Source organism: Nelusetta ayraudi, unplaced genomic scaffold (genome assembly GCF_046127955.1).
Source record: "Nelusetta ayraudi isolate G7.1 ecotype Tasmania unplaced genomic scaffold, CSIRO-AGI_Nayr_v1 ptg000059l, whole genome shotgun sequence".
NCBI classification, from domain to species: Eukaryota; Metazoa; Chordata; class Actinopteri; order Tetraodontiformes; family Monacanthidae; genus Nelusetta; species Nelusetta ayraudi.
The window spans coordinates 3,522,453-3,541,554 of record NW_027466109.1 but is presented as its reverse complement, the minus strand read 5'-3'; the positions used below and the strand labels follow the sequence as shown (position 1 = coordinate 3,541,554).

The 19,102-nt window shown below is 42.2% G+C and overlaps 1 protein-coding gene across 2 annotated transcripts in view; it reads left to right on the top strand.

The window, feature by feature from the left end:
* Window positions 1–4,550: 4,550 nt before the first annotated feature.
* The window catches only part of notch2 (notch receptor 2), a 38,997-nt gene continuing 24,445 nt past the window's right edge, over window positions 4,551–19,102 (top strand). For both annotated transcript variants that reach the window (XM_076039440.1, XM_076039439.1), the window contains exons 1-2: window positions 4,551–4,920; window positions 13,586–13,667. In XM_076039440.1, the coding sequence (XP_075895555.1) occupies window positions 4,848–4,920; window positions 13,586–13,667 (155 nt within the window). In that variant the 5' untranslated portion in view covers window positions 4,551–4,847. The remainder of the gene's footprint in view (window positions 4,921–13,585; window positions 13,668–19,102) is intronic.

Genomic DNA, 19,102 nt, shown 5'->3' with positions numbered 1-19,102 from the left:
AAATGATCTCACAGCTCTCATATTCCAACTGTGACGTCAGGGTAAAGGGCAACGGACCCTGAGCTGATCCAGTCCAAGATAATGCAGGGCCACTTACTTATAACTGGTAACCTTATCCTAATCTAAATAAAAAACATAAATCATTAATGAATAAAAGCAAAGCAAAACAAAACAATTATGACATTGTCAAACTCTAACGATACCTGCCTGTGTACAAAAAGGGTCCATTACAGCATCACTGTCCATCGGGACAAAAAGCAAATGTGTTTATAAAAATAAACTGAAAGTAGATAAAAACCAAAATAAAATGTGTGACAATGTGTGACAATGTGTGTGTGTTATGTGTGTGCTTGCATGTGAGCAGTACACCGTAAACCCTGCAGGACCCAGACGACGCTGCCAGGGCCGCTCTTTTCCCACAGTTCATTATAAATAGCCTGCTAGTGTGGGGTGATGGTGGGCAGTCAGGGGCACTCGAGGGAGGATCCCATCCACGCACAACAGCACATTCCTGTCCACCTGGCCCTGCCAAAGGCCTCGGTCACCTTACAGGAAGTGTTCAAATACAGATATCACTCCTCGTCCTCCCTCCGTCTCACACCTTTCTCTCCGACCCCTTGTTTCCTTACCTCCCTGCCAGCTTCCCGCCTCCTCACTGGGGACCTCTCGGCAGGGGTCTCGGGTCGCATCGCGCTAAGTCACGGAGGTCCCTCACACGCACTGACTTTCCACCTCTGACCAGTGTGGAACGCCGTGATGCACAGAACACCCAGGACGCAATATTCTCACGGGGACACACTCACACAACTCCGGTCTACTCTGCAAAAGTTGATTTTGTGATAAATATTATGGTGTTGTGATGTATACAAATATATATGTATGTATATAAATTTATGTATATATGTATACATCCATAAATAAACATATATGTACATATATACACTTATATATGTACATATATGTACACATTGTATATATATATATATGTATATATATATATATATATATATATATATATATATATATATATACATATATATATATATACACACACACACACACACACACACAGACGTGTATAGATATATAGATATATTTTTCTCCTCTGATACTACCTCTGCAGTAAATTACATTATATCATATTTTTATTGGTTTACAAAGTTGCCAAATTTTGTTTGAATATACACCAATCAAACAACACTAAGTTTTACAGTGTATCTTTTCTCTCCCTCGCTATCTTTGTGCAGGTATGTTTACTGTCCTCAAACGTGCTCACATCTCTGACCAGGTCAATGATTACACTGATTTACTGATGATTTGTGTGCTCTTATAATTTATCTGTGCATTATCTGGACCCATTTGTTGACATTTGGGCCATATAACCACAAGTTCACACAGGAAAATGATTTTGTGTGATTTCTTTTTTCCCCCCCCGAGTCGCTATCAGTGCCTCAACTATTCTAGGTAAACAAGACACCATGTGGTTTTTCAACTTGATGACCCCCTCCCCCACTTTAGTGTGTCTGACACTTGACCAGTTTGATATGCTCTTAGGTTTTACATCCTCATGTCAACATGGCAGGACACAGCTTTCTAACACCGGCTGCTCTTATTTCATCCAAAAAAACACAGGTGTTTTTTAGCCTTAAAGAATTTTGCTGCTTATCTTACCGGCAGTCAAAACAGGTCAGTGAGAAAGGAGGTGATAATCAAGCCTAAATATACCCTCCTCAGCTTCCTGTTACAAAGATCTTCTTACGCAGTAAAGACACACGGGACGATGGCACAGCATGGGCAAAGATCTTGACACGGGGTTGGTACATGGGGCATCAGAACGCATTGCCTGAGATTTGTGAATGCCGTGTCTAGCCAGCTCAGAATGCCTGCAAGTTAGCACCTGTGCTTAGTAAACCTGATCTCAGCCACAAATTCATTCATTTGCACGCACAATCCATGTGCAAAAGAAAACAATGTCCAACAACGGAAAAAACAAAGTTTCTTAAAGAAGCACGCAAGCCAAACACAATGAGACACCCTCTGTTATGTTCAACTGTTGATGCTTTCAAGTTCCACATTTTGCCTGATGTGGGAACACATCGGGTGAAAATGATTGAGCCCTTGCCACAACTAATTATAGAAAGGCATCATATATACACTTCATGCTGCCTCGGCTGCTTGCCAACCAAGAACCTAAAGGCCGGGCCACATCTTAAATGACAGCCACTGATTTGGTTTCCCATGGCTATCATGATGAGGGCAGAAGGCGTGTTTATGGGTTGAGAGGAGTGCACAAGCACACCCGCACGCACAAGCACACATTCATAATGTCCCTTGTGTAATCAGTCATTACTATCTGCCCCCTGAATGGCATGTTTTGCAGCATAAATCCAGCAGCAAACAGCTGGAGTCATTCTAAATGATGAGCTCCAAATCAGTGTGAAGTGCCTCCATGGGGATGAAAGTGGCCCTTGTGGCTCTCACACCTGTACAGCAGACATCCACGGAAGTGTTTTTAAGGTTGTAGAACAAGTGGAAAAAATATGTTCACAATAAAAGAAGAAGAAGCCTGTGGCTGACAATGCAATTGTAGACAATTAGATAATTGTTCAGGTTTTATTTCTTAACATTCATATAAGGCACACTTTGTAATTCTGAAATTCATTTTTTTTTTTTTCAGCTTGTGCAAAGTTCTGGAAATCTGGTGCAATTAAAAATAATGTACTGTAGTCAGCGATCAAAGGTTAGTTTGGTTAATAAAAACAAGGGCAAAAGAGGTTTAACGCCTCGGTGACACTGCGCTTCCCAGCAGTGCTTTAAGATCATTTAAGCCTTTTCCTTGGAACAAAGTTAGACTTTGGCAGTGGGAGCCTTTCATCTGTGGGGCAGCAAGCAGAAACCAATCAGCAATTTCCGATCACGAGGCAGGTCCACACCCTTTCTCACTCCACGTCTCCCTCAACTGTAGGAGCCCACATCTGGAGTGACGTCATAAGAAAAACAGTGCCGCAGACAGAGCAATCCTCGTATGCGATTTTTATCACATTACTACCATATCACATGACCCTCTGGATTAACTGTGGGTTATTTAACTATAGCAGGAGAAATTGTGTGGGACGCGGGACCGAAATGTGGTGTGGCACCTCTGTAAGTGACACATCTGTGGCATTGTGTTTGCATGTTTTGATGAGCGATCAGGAAAAATAAGCAAACATGTCACGCGGCTAATCAACAAAAAACAGCATCTGAACAAATGCCTGAGCGCTGTTTGTTGTGGTGCCAGCAGCTGACACCCAAACCTCACACGGGGAGCCAGAGCTTGACATTGGCCCCGGCAACAAAAGCAGTGTCGGGACAGACCCCTGGGGAGATCACTTTGCCCCCCCTCCACTTCCAGGCCTTTCAGCAGGGTTGACTAGAGGACAGAGGGCCGGACGAAGCAGCGGGAGGCTCCGCAATGTTTCTTTAACGGGGTGCAAAGACAAACAAATCACTCGGCTGAGATGTGGTCTTGTTGTTGTGATGAGCCACAGATTTACACCTGGACCTTTTGGCGAGAGAAGGCATCGCGACTTTCGGATTAGTGTGGTCACTGGAACATTATAAAGATGGTTCACATGTGTCACTGTAAATGAGGGACTCAGTTTAAAGCCCACAGTTCTTTTGTTTTTATTGTAGCGTACCTTGGTCTCATAATACAAATATAAAATTACAAGAGAATTTAAAAATATATGTTTTTTGAAAAACAAGAGGAGGCTGTGTTGGAAAAAAATGTCTTACTCCAATTAATAGGAAAAGGTTATATGTAAAAAATTGGATTAAACCACAGTTTGTCAGTTTTTAATTATTAAAGTAAAGTTGTAGAAACATTTAAAATTGTATTCTGTTGAAAGCGCAGAAATTGGTGCAGCTATAAAATTGTGATGAAAGCCTAACATGAAAAGGGAACACAATAATCTATGCCTTTCTTCGTTTGATATTTTATCTCAGCCGTCTTAAATAAAAAGAACATATTATAAAGTCATGAGTAGGTTATGAAGAAGTAGACGTGAGGATTTGGACATGTGACTAAAGGGTGAATATCTCCAAAGTCAATGATTCCTTCACAATAGGTGTAGTTCTACAAAATTGTGTCATGTGTAACCACCTGGAACATAGTCCTGGTTGTGTCCAACAATAAAAACGAAAAAACTAAACAAAAACAACCCAAGAATAGGTACCAAAATGACATCTCAGGAAAACGAAGCGTGCGGCTCGTGGAGGGAAAAGAAAAACACGAGAGAACGGGTTAAATTTGAGTCATACCAGGCTCCGAGTAGAAAAATGAGAGAAAATTCCTCCGCCGCGGCGACAAAGAGAAAGAAAAGTTTCATTTTCGCAGCGTTTGCTCACCTTTCCCATAAGCACTGAAGAAAATATCGAGTTAAGTGACTTTTCAAGGCTGGTTGTTGACTAAAGGGTCTTTAAATATGATCTTTAAACCCCTTCACCCATCTTTTTCATCTCGGAGGTAGATCCCCCCCTGACTTGGGCGGAAGGATATTTGTCTCCGCGTCTTGGCTCGCAGTGACTTCGGTGACGGTGAACGTAGTGGCGGAGTGCTGGAAGTCTTTTCGACTACCGTGTACGTTACGAGTTTGCGCTTTATTAAAAATATATATCTCGGTATATCTTCAAAGGGGCGTTTTGAACGGAATAGATTTTACGAACTCATGTAACGCTCCGCTGGCACGGTGTTGTTCGCCCCACTTTTTCCACCCAGCATATCGACACTTGACGTAGTGAGAACTGAGCCGATACAGACGTCTCAAACTTGGGTTTGGCGACCTTATGTGGATTTTACAGAAAATATGGAGCGGTTCCCCGGCTTCTCCTCGGCCAAATCCCTAGTCCTGCTCTTCTGCTTCTTTCGCATCTCTTTGGGTAAGTTTCTATTTATTTATTTTTAATTAGGTGTTCGTATTTGTTGTGGCCAAATAATTCAACAACTTGTCGCGGTCACGTTTTGCTGCCTCCGCATCAGCAGGACGCGGCGCAGACACCTAGCATCTCTACGCACTCGGCTCCTGCGCTTCAGCCAGACTAGTGAGGCGAGTTAACTTAATTGTCGCTCGGTGAAGAGCAAATAAGTCAGTGGTGGCGGGGAAAGTAACTCGCGGATTTTCATTTACTTATTTATTTTACACAACAGCCACTGAAACTTTTGATGACACTTGTGGAAGCGAGTCGATGCGGTGTTTCGTCTACTTTCCCCCCCGTTTTGCGCTCATTACGTTGATATAATCGACTCTACATCTTCGACAGATTGCTCGCAAAAGCTGAACGGTTCACAAACGGGTACAAATCCACACTTTAACTCGGCACATTTGCGGTGGAGTGACAAAACGAAGGTTCAAGTTTTGCGCCCTAACATCTGTCCAGATGTTGATTAGCGACCGCAATGGGGACGATTCAAAATGGACACTTCATCATGTCTAGACGGCTCGCTGAAGAGGAGGGGGGCAGTGGTTGCGGAGTGGTGGAGATAAGATTTTTACTTTGGGGAAGGGGGAAAAAAGAGAAGAACTCCACGGAAGTGACCAGATCATTTTATTTATTTATTTATTTATTTATTTTAAGTAGATCTATGTAAATGTGACGTACACACTCCCGGTGGAAGCGCAAGACTCGTGCATTTGTGCAGGCAATTAAAGCGGTCCTTACCCGGGTAGACCTTTTCTTGTGTGTGACCAGTGCTGCAGTATTTTAAAATGAAGAAAAAAGTATATGATGAAAATGTTTAGATGCAGTGTTGGTTTACAGTGAGATTACTCTGGTTTGCCCCTCTAGTTTACATGCCTCCAGTAAACAATTTACTATGTTAGTTAATGTGGAAATAGCACATCTAAACAAAACATTGGGATTTTTGCAGGGTTTAAAGTTTCAGTGGCAGATTTGATGATCAAAAACACTTGACCCCATAAACAGTATTGTTTGCAGTCAAATGGTAGCTGTGTATCTACAAACTTATATGGAGAACTTCACTTTAATTCTTTTGTTAGTATCTCTGCTTGAATTTGAGTTATTTATGCTCTTAAGTAAAACAAAACTGATCAGCATTTCTCACTTCTCATTTCTCTTTTCATCCACGGATTTGAATTTAATGGGATTTCCTATTTTCTTTCTCAAAAAATTAATTCTCTCCAATGCACGTAACTATTTCCTTGAAGTAAGCTTTTCTGTGTAAATCATCAGTTCCTAATTTCTACCCATGTTTTATGTATATTGAAAAGGAGAAATAATCCTGGACGTCTTGCCATTGATCTTTAAAAAAACAAAACAAAAACTTATGTTGTCGAGGCAGGGAAATTGTCTTCATCACATGGTTCCCAGCCCTTTTCAGCTGAGTCGATTTATGCAGCCCTTCTAGCCTATAGGTGACTTCTATCCAGATAAGCTACAAAAAAAAGAAAGAAGAAAAGACAATGTAAAGTGCTGCAGGCGGTGCAAGGAGAGGCAGTGGAATGTTGCTGGTGTTTGACATTCCTCCCTCCCGCTCTGTTCAGTCTCCCTCTGTCTCAGATACACACACACACACACAAGCATGTTCGCGCGCACACACAGGCACGCACGCTCGAGCACACACGAATACAGACAAAATGAGAAACACACAGTTTGGACGCCAAGAATATGTTTCCTCCTCTTTGCCTCTATTTTTCCCAAACTTCTTGGTGCAGTGTTAGGACCAGCACTGATCACTGCTTGTGATTAGTGCAGTAAAATGATGGGATTGATGGTTCTGTATTTATGGAGACCATGTGTACACAGCTATCTCACGGCACGCGGGACAGCTGTGCAAGTCCAGATTTTTTTTTTTTTTTTTTTTTTTTGTCTTGAAGAGACTAAGAGAGAATCGGTCCATTATTGTTTAATTCCTGAGCCAAAGTCTGAGTAGAAACAGGGCTTAATCTGTATGGAAGGGGTTTGCAGGTGGCAGTGTAGGACAGCAGTGTCATATTGTTGTTGTTCAGTGTTTTAGTAGGTTTTTACTGCAGTCATCATCGAACTCAACAGAGAGAACAGGAAGAAGTGTGGAAATAGTTAAATGGAATTGTTTTCTGATCTTTCAGGAAAACAAACAAACATGATGATGTGTGGAAAAATTGAGTTTCTCTCTGTCTGACCTATTTTTAAAGTCAATAATTCAGGTAAATAAATACCTGTGGAATTATGTCTAGCATTGATTGACATTGAAAATAGGGCAGATCGACAGTCGATCCTCTGATCATCGTAGGTATTATAAATATCCCTCTTCTTGATAATTCCAACACAACACAGCTTTCAAAAAACGGTGTCGGACACATTCTTGTACAAGCAGGTGCATGGGCGTTGCCTGCAACTCAGTGTGTTTTGCTTCGCCTAGCTTAAAATGTTGCTTTTGCTGTTCAAATGTAAATTTCATCAGCTCAAAATTCACACGTGATGTCACTGATGTAAGGTGAAGTGAATGTGTCCGAGTAGCGAGTACTGATTTGCAAGGAATTATAGGTGGGATCTTGGCGTCTCCCATCACACAACAGTGCGGCCGTCTGGTTGCACATATTTGCACAGTGCACACAGCTGGCACCGTCTCCATGTCTATTTGCGTGTGCGTACGCATTGCATTGTGGATACACGCTGACAAAAGCCGGGAATTGTGCCACCCATGGTTTACTTGCAGCTGGAGACTAGTGTGAAATGTGACTTGTCTCAGCAGGGCTTTGCCCCAAGTGCGGAACAAAAAGATATTTATTGAGCTGCCCACAACAGTGCATTAATTAGGGACCACCAGCTCTACCCACAGCCTTGTGCTTGTGTCATTAATGTGGTTTCACTAACTGCAGACGGCCTCTGTGACTTTATCTCTGCGTTTCTACTTTCTCATGTCTTGTATTTTATCCTCCTAGAGTTTCAAGAAAGTACAATCTCTACACTGGGCTCATTTTTCAGTCTATGTTAAGTTTCATTGCCACACGTTTGATGTTAGCAAAGATGCAAAACACAACATTCACACGTTTTGCCCGTGTACGTGATGATTTGTAAATATTGTGTGCTGTGGAGCTGAGTCAGTAAGTAGAAGTCTGTTGATCTGCGCTTTGAGGTTGTGTCTATATTTACGCGTAGACATACTGTGCGTGTTTATCTATCAGCCTCAGAGGCTGTATAAACCCGTTAGTTCTTGAGGTTTGAGTACCAAATTGGCAACAACTAATGACGTGAAGCTTTGAACCATTTCACCCTTTAAAGCAAGCAAAGTGCAAAAGCCTGCCTGACCGGTTTTTCTGTTTTGTTTTGTTTGACTTTAATTCTTATGCATTTCTGGTCAAAACGTGAATGAAGTTAGATGCAGGAGCAACATCTACTTTTACCATAGAAGGTGGTCATTGTGGCTTGCGGAGGTCGAGTGGATTACAAGGCGTTGCGTCTGCACTGTTGAACAGGTTAGCAAATTAACAGGGAATTACTGCAGCCTGCATTCCTTGGTCAACACAGCCCTCTAATCCAAGAGGCACCATGGCAGGGCACATGCATTGATTAATCAAATGAGTCACATAAGTCAGGAGAACAGGAAGACTGCTTCACAATGGCTCATTTTTAAAGCAATGGGCCCTCTTTTTTTTACCATACTATTTCCATATTAATATTGGTTATAATTATTGCCATTTAATGTGTTGATCGTGATATAAGTTAATGAAAACAACAACAGTAAGTTATTGTATTGCCCATTTGATTGATTGGATTGCAAATGTGTGGTTCGTATTTTTTTTATTCATTCAGTGAAGTTTCATCTTTTACTTAACTTAGAAGGACAGAAGATTAACTAGCTGTAGGTAAATATATTGTTTCAGGTTTAAATAAATATATTATTCTTAAATAAAGCTGTGTCATTATTTGTTTTGGCTGCATGTCCTGTATCCTGTTTGTGGCTAGCTAACATATTAGAGGCAAAGTGCCAGCGCACAAAACGTATCTTTTAAAAGCAGCTAGGCATCAGACGTTCAAAACCACCAGCCGCCAAGATAACTAAAAAATAATGCCACTCGACCCAGCCCTTGTGGTTTGCCTCGTGTCGTCACTATTGTCAAAGCTTAATGCAGATGTTTATCGCGGAGCTCATTTTTCCACAGGAGTGCATGCCAAATTTACTCTGGCAGTATAGCTCATCTTTTGAAGGTGCACTGAGTGATGGGCACAAGGCACCGGTGTCTTGGATCTGAGCTAGTTTCTTTATGAATGGAAACGATGCATGTCTGCACAAGCGGTGCTCAGATTTTTTGTCATAAATCGCCAAAAGTGTGGATGTGATTGTGCAGGGAAAGTCCCAACATTTGTCTTTTCTGGCTTGATCTTCATTTTTCAGTCTGTCTCATTCTCCCTCCAAAACACACAGCCCGCCCCCCCCCCCCCCCCCCCCCCACACACACACACACACACATGAAACTACATGTCAGGTTGTTGCTTGGTTTTAAATGAGATGGTCTCAATGTTTCTTGCTAATTGCATCAACAAAACGTCTGCCTAAGAGGGAAAGTTCACCGGGTACTTCCTGGAGTTGTCTCGCTCCGTTGTCTTGTCCTCGTTTTATTCATCATACATATTTGGCAGTTTCACATCAGTTTAAGATCAAGACTGAACTATTGAATTAACTTATTCCAAACTGCAAATCTGAGTGCTGTGGTTTACTTTACAGTTTACAAAACCACTGGGGAATGCATGAAGCCAAAAAATGCAGTTACGGAAAGAAAATAGGTTTCTTCTGATAAATGTTGAGAGATATTTTATCTATCGGATTCTTGGTTTGGGGATATGCACATGGGCCGTCGGCATAATCAATAGACTTTGCTGTTTCTGTTGGCGTGATTGCGAGCCGTGCAGTTGGATACTGCCTTTCAAACTGACACTGACCTGCGGGACTCGAAAGCTTGAACGCCTCGGCCTGATTTGCCTGCTCGGTGCCTCCGCTGTTTGTGTGGGCCAGCAAAGGTTCCCTCAGGGTAACAGTGTTTAGTTTGAGTTCGTCCCTCTCCTTCCATGCTGAGCTAAGGGTATTTTATTGCAAAGTTACCATGACAACTATTGGGCCTTACTGGATATTGAGACCCGGTGCAGCAACTCCAGGAAATGGGGCTACTTCCTCACTCCGCGCGAACAACTTCCTGCCCTCCTCTGTGTGGATGTGTGCCAAGGCCAAGGGACACCCATTCGTGTGCAGTCTTTGTCTGTTGTTCCGTAATTACTTCCTCATCTCAATCCTCAGCTATTAGCTCAAAGCCTTCCTACCTCTGTCCCCCGCCTCCCCTTTCTTTCCCCCCTCTGAGCTTAGCGGGATTTCTCTGCTGTAGTGTGCGAGACGGTCTACTGACGTGTGCTAGCGGAGGGACCAGGCGTGGAATCAACCACTTCCCTGCTCTCCTTTTTTCCGCCGGCCGAGCTATTAAGGGTTTCTGCCCAGTCTATCTGCCCACTTACATGTTAAATCTTAGTTTGTGGGCACAAGCGCTGAATTAAAAACATGAAAATGAAGTCTAATTTAACAAGCAAGGATTACAGCAAATCACTCCTGTTCAAGATAAGGCATCTTCACAGATTTTTAAGGAGTGAGCTGTGTGAAATTTGGCCAGGAACTGGAGCTGGGTTTCTTCACAGCGCGTTCCTTCTGCGTATAGTTTCACTGATGACTTTGTCCAGTCCGTCTTATCAAGGCTCTCATTCCTGGCAAGTTTACAGCACTGGAGTACGTTGATAATGAACTGTGAGAACAGCAGAGGAGAAAGGAAACAATCTCAGCGATTGTCGTCCGTTATGAATTTAATGTGATCATTATGTGGAGTTGGATTGAACAGCTTACCAGACCTTCTGTTGGGAATTTGTGATCGGCGTACGAGGAGGTAATTGTGTTTATGTGTGTGTGTGTGCGAGCATATGTCTGTGTGAAAAAAGTAGTATAATAAGAAGCAGGCTGGGATATCTGGCATTGCAACATGGAAAGCTTGTCAAACCAGTTGGGGATGAGAACTGCTTCTTCCTGCCTTTGCACTCCATTTCTTTAGTGGTCCATTTTTAATCTATGACCATGACCAGTTCAGTCATACTCCCTCCTTTTAGCACTAGAATATTTTTTTTGCAAGTGTTTGTTTGCTGCTGTGAGACGTACTGTTTGTGTCATCTACTCTCACTTGAAGGGTGTGAAATGTATGTTGTTGTTTTGTCAATTCAGATCAAAATGAAAGCCACGCTGCGTCATGTCGTGCCACATGTGGTCCGATTTCCTGCTCTCCCTGCTGCCACATACTTAGATTTGCCGTGCTCAGCTCTTGGTTGGTGTGCACACGGTGTGTATACTAAGTACAGAAATGGTCCCAAAATAGCAGAGTATTTTCTGTGGTCTCTTGTACTGCAGCTGGAGGCTGATATTGGCCCCTACGCTGTGGAGGTCTGTGTAATTGTACGCACGGAGGCCATACTCATATGCGTGCTCGTAGGGATTATTAATTTCACAGTGCCTTATGCTAGCTATCCCCATGTCTAATAGAGTATGTCCGTCAGCTCTGAAGCAGCAAACTGACCTCCCTCGCTGACCAAAACCCTCCAGTCCCTGGCCAGTCTGCAGTCTCGTGTCCCCAGTCGTAACCTCTTTAAGACTCCAACTAGTAGAATAACAAGAACTTTTTTTGAACAAACTTTTGTTTAATCACAGTTCCTCTACTTAACATGAACGCTATTGGCAAGTACACTTCCTGTATTGCAATGACTCTTGTCTTGTGAAGACAGTGTTGGCGTTTCCTCAAAATCAGCTGACCTACTCTCGGTTTTGTAAAAGGAGGTTTGTTGTACGGAGAGGAAGACAGATCAAGAAACCGCAGATGAAACTATTTTTTACAGCAACTCTCAAACGACCAACCTTGATAGTTGACTTGCACAATTAATCACATATGCTACTGTGAGGTTGTCCTTTTTAAACTAACAGTACTTTAGTGAATGCAGACCGTGAACACTACAGTGTTGTTAAGCATATTGGACCGGCATGGTGCGCATGAAGACTACTTGAGACTTGTCTGTGGCGGCTGAAGGACCATACAATGGATGATGTGTCTCACTATGAGTGTTTCATGGGCTTGCAGATAGTTCATCTTTGTCGTCTTTTTCATGGCTCATTTCAGTCTGTCCGTTGTGGTTGCCACGTGACCGCTGGCTTTTGATTTCTTGTTGTAAGTAGCAGATTATTATAAATGAACGTCTTGTTTATGTTTGAGTGGTTCGATCAAGTTTGGTGCCCATTAAAAGATTTTCTAATTGTATTTCTACTTCCATAATATGTAGAGTATTAGTGGAACCAGACCTTTTTGTATATTCAAGCACTGCTAAATACCATGTCCTCTAAACATCTTTAGATACAGTTATGGTTGGGATTGACGGGTCATTTGGAAACTCAGAACTCATTGTTGTTTTAAGTGGTCCGTTGTCACTGTCCGCTGTAACAGTTTTCTAAGAAGAGAAAAGCAGACAATGATGTGTGTTCTGTTCTTCGACGAGTGAGAGGGAAATCACTGGAAAGACGGCCATGATGTTACACATGATGAAAAAACTTGCAGTTTCCGCTGGAGGTGTAAAAGTAGCGAGCCTGGCCGGGTCTCTCAGCAACATGGTGCTTCCACATGTTCCAACTGAAGTCAAATGGCAGCCCAGTAATACGTGAAAAGTATGGAAATCTCTGACTATTTTGCTATGATTAGAAGGTTTAGTTTGATTTACCATTACATTTGTTTTTAAAGTGGAACCCTTCACCTGGGTCTCTTTGCCTTTTGCAGCAGCATTTACTTTAGTTTTAAGTGCACTGTTTACATTTCCGAAAAATATGGCTTTCGTCCCCCTTCCATGCTCCTGTATGTCTGTACGGCTGCACAGCGAAGGCCAGCTAGACTCTCAAATGACATCAGAGTTTACCAGAACTAAAGTCAAAACCAGGTCATATATCAACGAAATGAGTGGACTCAGACACAACAGACACTGAGATGCATTTTAGTACGGCAGTACAAAAATCACCAATCTTTTTTTTTGCTACTTGCAATATGCATCATGATTCTTATGAATTAAGTTTGAATCAGTGTCTAAATGGGGAAATTCTGCTTATTATGCTGTAATATTTCATCTGAATATGTATTTAAATCAATACAGGGAAATCTCTGGCTTTGCTGAATGAGTAAAACAGTATTATGAGTTATCAAAGGCCCACTGGGTTAACCTGTGGGCCTGCATCAAGTGGAATATATGAACTATATTTAGTCAAAGTGACTAAAACTAAATAATTGTTGTTGAAAATACCATATCCACTTGTTTTGCCCTGACATCATAGCCAAGAAAATCTTGAAATCAATCATCAATCATCGGAAAACAGCAACTAACATTAACATGCTTTAGAATAAATAGACTTGCGTACCATCTAATGTTGCACAATCTGAAACACTGGCCCTTTGCATTTCTCATCTGACTAATTACGGATGCTCTACTTTCAGCAAAGGCAAAAAAATAAAGCAATCGACATAATTGACTCATCTCTTGTCTCTTGCAGCTCTGCAATGCATGGATGACAACGCACCATGTGTGAACAACGCAACCTGTCTGACGCTTAACAATGGAACCGAGTACTGCAGGTAAGACCGGAGCGTGCGCACGCACACGCACACACACGCGCAGACTTTTGTTGTCACACTTTCTCTCCAAGTCTACAGACAGAGTTGTGAATAGGGCTGTAAAAACAGCCCATGAGGGGACGGTTGCGTGGGAAAATGAGTCCAGAAATAGGGTTTTCATATCAAATCCAGTCTGTTCTCGAGACCATGAGGTTTTGCTCCGGCACTGAAGAGCCAGTGAAAGACTGCTCTGTTTGACAAAGCACACAAGTACTGGGAACAATACCAACACACACACACACACACACACACACACACACACACACACACACACACACGCACATCTTCATCCAAGCTGTTACTCAGGAGATGTGGGGATTTTACTACTAACTTCATTGGTGTGCTGATGAATTCCGCTTTTGCCAAAATATCTGACTTACGATCTCATGTTGCTCAGGGATGTCAAGACAATTGTGAAACGTTTTTATGACCTGAGAAAGTTAAACATGTCTGACCAGGAAAGCGCCCTGTGTAATGGTGAACTAAATGAAAATTCAGGCAGGCTGAACCTTTTTTCTTTTTTTAAAGTACATCTGTTGCTTGGCATATGCTGTGATATTGTGAAACAATCAGCCTCTCCTACTTATGTTGTTGCAATCAGTCCATTGAGGAAAAGTGCTGCAGTGTAATTGAGAGCAGTGGCCTGTTTTCTTTCTGCCAGCTTATCCCAGTTTGTAATTAAAACGGAGCGCTCGTTGTAATTGTCTTGCCAATCCGGAGCCAAATTCCCCAAGAAAAACACTCTGGCTAGTTCATGAACCTGCTCATATTTCACCAAACGTGATGTGAATCACACTGCGCGTCGGTTCCCAGAGCTTTTGGTATTTAAACACTTGGCTACTTCTGTAAATAGGAGGAGAGAGAAGCATCTTTCCTTAATCAGTGTTTGACATTCCCTCCATTTGATTCAAGGTCAACGGGAAATATCTTCCTGCAGGTGCACAGGACCTCAGTGTCTTGTGTGTAGTTTGAACACAATTAAAAATTCAATTGTAGTGGCAAGAACGAGCCAATTGCCATTACACAGCTATTGGAGTAAAACACCCAACCGCACAGACAAGCAGTGACACGAAGCCCTGATTTATCCACGTAACCTTTACACAAGTTACTCTAGTGTGTCTGCACGGTGTCGTTGCTCCGGTGATTTCTCTCTCAAGTGGAGTCAAAGCAGTTGGATTATTTTTTTTGGGAGGTGCTTTCTCAGCATCAGCTCCCCAATTTGAATCCTTCTCACCGATTACAGCTGTGTTTGTTACACGGTCAGGCAGAGGAGCCGGGCTTTATGCTGATCTTTACTGGCGTACGTCTGCAAAGCAGCGTTCTAATGACCTGCAGCTGTTTAAGACTCGGCCTCATCCAAGTTTTTGGTGTTTGTTGTTGTTCTTGCTCTTGTTGTCGTTGCCTCACCATCACTTCGTATACATTGCATTGCATCATTAAGTAAAGATACAGTAGTGTGGTCTGACTTTTAGATTTATTCTTTTTTTTGTATGCGCCTCTTTGTGCTTTCGAGGTTGAAGTTATTATTTTTTCTCAGAATCAAAACGATGGCGTCCGTGATAAAACATCTCCTTCAGTGAGTGGTTCTACAGTTCAGAAGTCAGCTGACAGAGCACAGGACTGCTTCGAGTTTGACTGATAAACCCAGGCCGCCCTCACCCCCCACGTGCTCCAAGTAAACACAGAAAGCTAAAGACGTTAAACTCCCATAGGCACATCTTTGCACAGAAATAGTTTGCGGCCGGTCGTTTCCGTCTACACTACGGTGCCCATTCAAAAGGCCTATTGTGTGCAAAGAAATTGAATTATGTGCGTCAAAAGCAGTCAGTTATGAGTGAACAGTCACTGGGCCCCATTTGGAGAAGCCTAATTTTGTCACATGGATCACATCCTAAGTCAGACGGTGGTGACATACTGACTTGTACAGGTCGTCGAGTCTAAATGTAGAATATTTTGTGAAATCTTAATTTTTTTCAATACGTTTTTCATCATGATTTACTTGTTTCCAGTAAGTAATCAACACAGTTATGCAGTTATGATGGGTCAGAGAAGTTTCTTTCTCTCTATGATATCCATACAAAGCATATACTCTTACTTTGAAGGTACTGTAAGACACATGTTTCTGTTTGGCATCTACTTCTTTTTTCTTTTTTTTTTAATTAAGTTTCCTGTCATATAGGAAAATGCAGCTGTTGTCAGTTTTCTCTCTTTTAAACAATTCCTTCGATTCCTTTGAAGATACCTTTTCACCTTTTTTTATTAAAAGGAAGGAACCAAAGAGGACAAGAGAAGAGCTTGAGTTTTTATTAGGCATTTGCTCGTAGACATCACAGTAAAAAACACACAAAGACCGGGGCGTTTAGACAGAAAAACCCTGGAAACCTGCTTGTAAAGGGAGCCGGTTGTCTTAGTTTGGACCAAGTAAGTGTTGTGAAAGAGAATTACAGAGCATGGGTGAGGTCGTCTGGCAGGGCAGGGTGCAGAGAAGCCGTCTAACCGGTGACACAGCAAGCCATCAGTTCAGAGTTTGGAAAAAAAAAAAACACCTGTGTGTTTTTGTGTGCAGTCAGGCTTTGGGAAGTTTTATTTATCAGCATTTTACTGAATGGATAGATGAATATATATTCATGGCAGTGCTGTCAGGAAGACTACAATGGGACAGCCAACAATGGTTGTGCATGTTGGCCGTATACGAGTCTGACTAGGATCCGTACAACTAGATTCTGAGTTTCTGACTAGAAAAAAAAAAAAAAATGGATGCCTGTTGTTGATAGAGTGAAGCCGAGCTGTCTGAAGCCGGTGTACCCCCAGAACAAAATCTCTTTGTCTTGTGTTCAGCCATGCTTGCACCTGATAAAGTGTCTCTCCTCAACAATGTTCTCTTTTTCACACCGTCTTTTTCTCTTGTCGTCTATGTCATTCCTTTTATAGTTATTCCAAAAAAAAAAGGGAGAGTGTCCCGGTGTTGTGCAGACCTGTTGTCTGTTTGATCTGACAAGCAGAATTTGCCTGCAGGGCAGCCAAGAGCAAGAGAAAGGGTCAAAAGTAAAGAGGATGTCTCTTTCAGGTAATTTGAGGAGGAATACCTTGGAGCACTAGGGGGGAGTGGAGAGAAGTGAAGCAGAGAGAGGAGTGTAATTTCCCTCTTGTTACGCCTCCTTCATCACGCTGTCACTCATCCATCCCTACTTCTTCCCCTCCCCCCCTGGCTCGGGTTTTGGCTGCCTAGTCTGGATGCAGCGTCCCTGCCCTCATTGTACTTCTCCCACAGCCTCTTTGATTATTTAGATCTTCCTTCCTTTTCGTTTAGCTCTATTCTGCATGCAGCCTTCGTGTTTCAAACTCGTTCCCAAGGATCTTTGCAGCGTCGTCGTTAATTAGTCACTTATTTTCAACGTCACCTCACCTTGTCGAAAAATCCTTGTGGGATTGTCACGCTCAGTCTTGTGTTTTTCAACCAAAAAAATGTCCTTCCAGAAAATGAGAGTGACGCTGACAGAAGACAAAAGCAGAGTCATGCCCTCCACTCCCCAACAGTAGTCAACTCATACATAGATTTGCTAGGTGAAGCATATTGGAGTCAGACTTGACAGCCACGTAAGTAGCACACTGGAAACGACTGTAGTGACTTCCTGTTTAACCTCTTCAAAGGCTGATCAAATTTCCACCTTCTAAAAAGAGCTTTGTAGGTGATGTCAAAGACTCACCTAACATTTTAACACCAGTTTGTTTGTCAATGATTCACTGTTAACAAGTAAAAGTAAGATACAGGGATTTAGAAAATAAGTATTTTGGGGGATTGGTTCTCCTTTGAACATATTTTGAACTGTAAATAATAGACAACTTATCATCTTCATCACGCCTGAGAAGTTGTCAAAGAGCAGCTGAAAGTTGTATACTAAAATGACTCGTATTTAATTTGCATTGCTGCCAACCCAACCCGTTTGGTTGCGTGAACATGGCATGCAGTCAAACCAATTCTGGCGCGAATTATCAACAAGGCTCGGATAGACACATTCTCAAAAACAATCAAGAAAAAAAAGAAGAAGAGAGTGACGAGGGCACAGCGGTGTACAAATGCAAAGCAGGCTGATCAAAGATCCGGACATTTAAAGTTTCATCAAGACAGAGGAAGCCTTACACAACTGTGAGGAATGTAGCAACCAGATCATAAATCCACATCCAGGAAGGTGACAAGTGGCTTTCTGTCACACAGCTGGGATGGCACAGAGAGGTCAGAAGTAGCCCAGTCTGGTCACACTGTCACACTTTACCTCCTCATGTCCCATGATTTTAAGGTTCTGACCAGTGCAAACTTCAACTGTTGGCCACAATCAGTATTACTGTATAAAACAACATCCACGCTGTGGAGTATTTTTGCAGAAAGCTGCGTCTAATTTTATTGTAAAAAAACTGCAATATCCTGTAGCCTGACTGTTCAGTGGCACACTCGGCATGTCCATGCCATGGATGTATTTGAAGAACTGGGTACCGGACTGGCATTATAATGGCACGCCGATTTACCCAGTGGTCACCTGAGGTACTGCAGCAAAAGAAAATCCCATGGTCCCAAAAAGCATTTTTCCCATAGACTGCAATACAAAAATAAACGCCTTTAAAATGGCCTACAGGACGACTGTGACTGGAAACGTGATTCATATCAAATCTTTCTATTGTAGATTTTTCAGTTATGGTCTTTTAGTCGTGTAAAAAAAATTATAAAGGCCAGAAAGTCACCCGAAAAGAGTTTATTCCCAGCATGATGTCAAAACGTCATACGTGCTGTGTCTCGTTCTGTAACTGACGTTCTCCAGAAGCGTTCTGATTGGCCAAATAGATCACGTGACTGATCATGTGACAGCCCATCAGAGGCATGATGGGAAAGGACACTACTGCGCATGCTCTATGGGCCCATTAATGCGGCAGTCAAAACTTCTTTGGCGTATTTGCTGGATGAGCTATCTCATTGAAATGAATGGGCTGCCATCTTGGACTCTGGGGTCTTGGTCCATGCGAGTGGAGGAGGAAGCACTTTATGATCACTGTCGCAAAAAATGCTTTAAAACAATTTTTTGCTTTTACGTACGAAGCATAATTACTCTTACTTGGTTTCATTTTTACTCTGCTATGTAGCACATCTGATGCCAAACTGAATCCCCATTGAAAAAAAGTGACGAGGCAGAACTTCCCGGAACTCTGTACTTTGCTCGTTTCTTTCCTCTCACGGTTGCAAATACAGACATCCTTTTGTGTGCTGTTGCACAATTCTAAGTATAATAATGTATGTTTTGGAGCTCATATTGGCCAATTGTGATTCTCACATACTTACATTGTATCCATTTGACTTTTTATGAAATGAATACTCACCAGAGATATAACGTGTTGAGGCTAGTCAG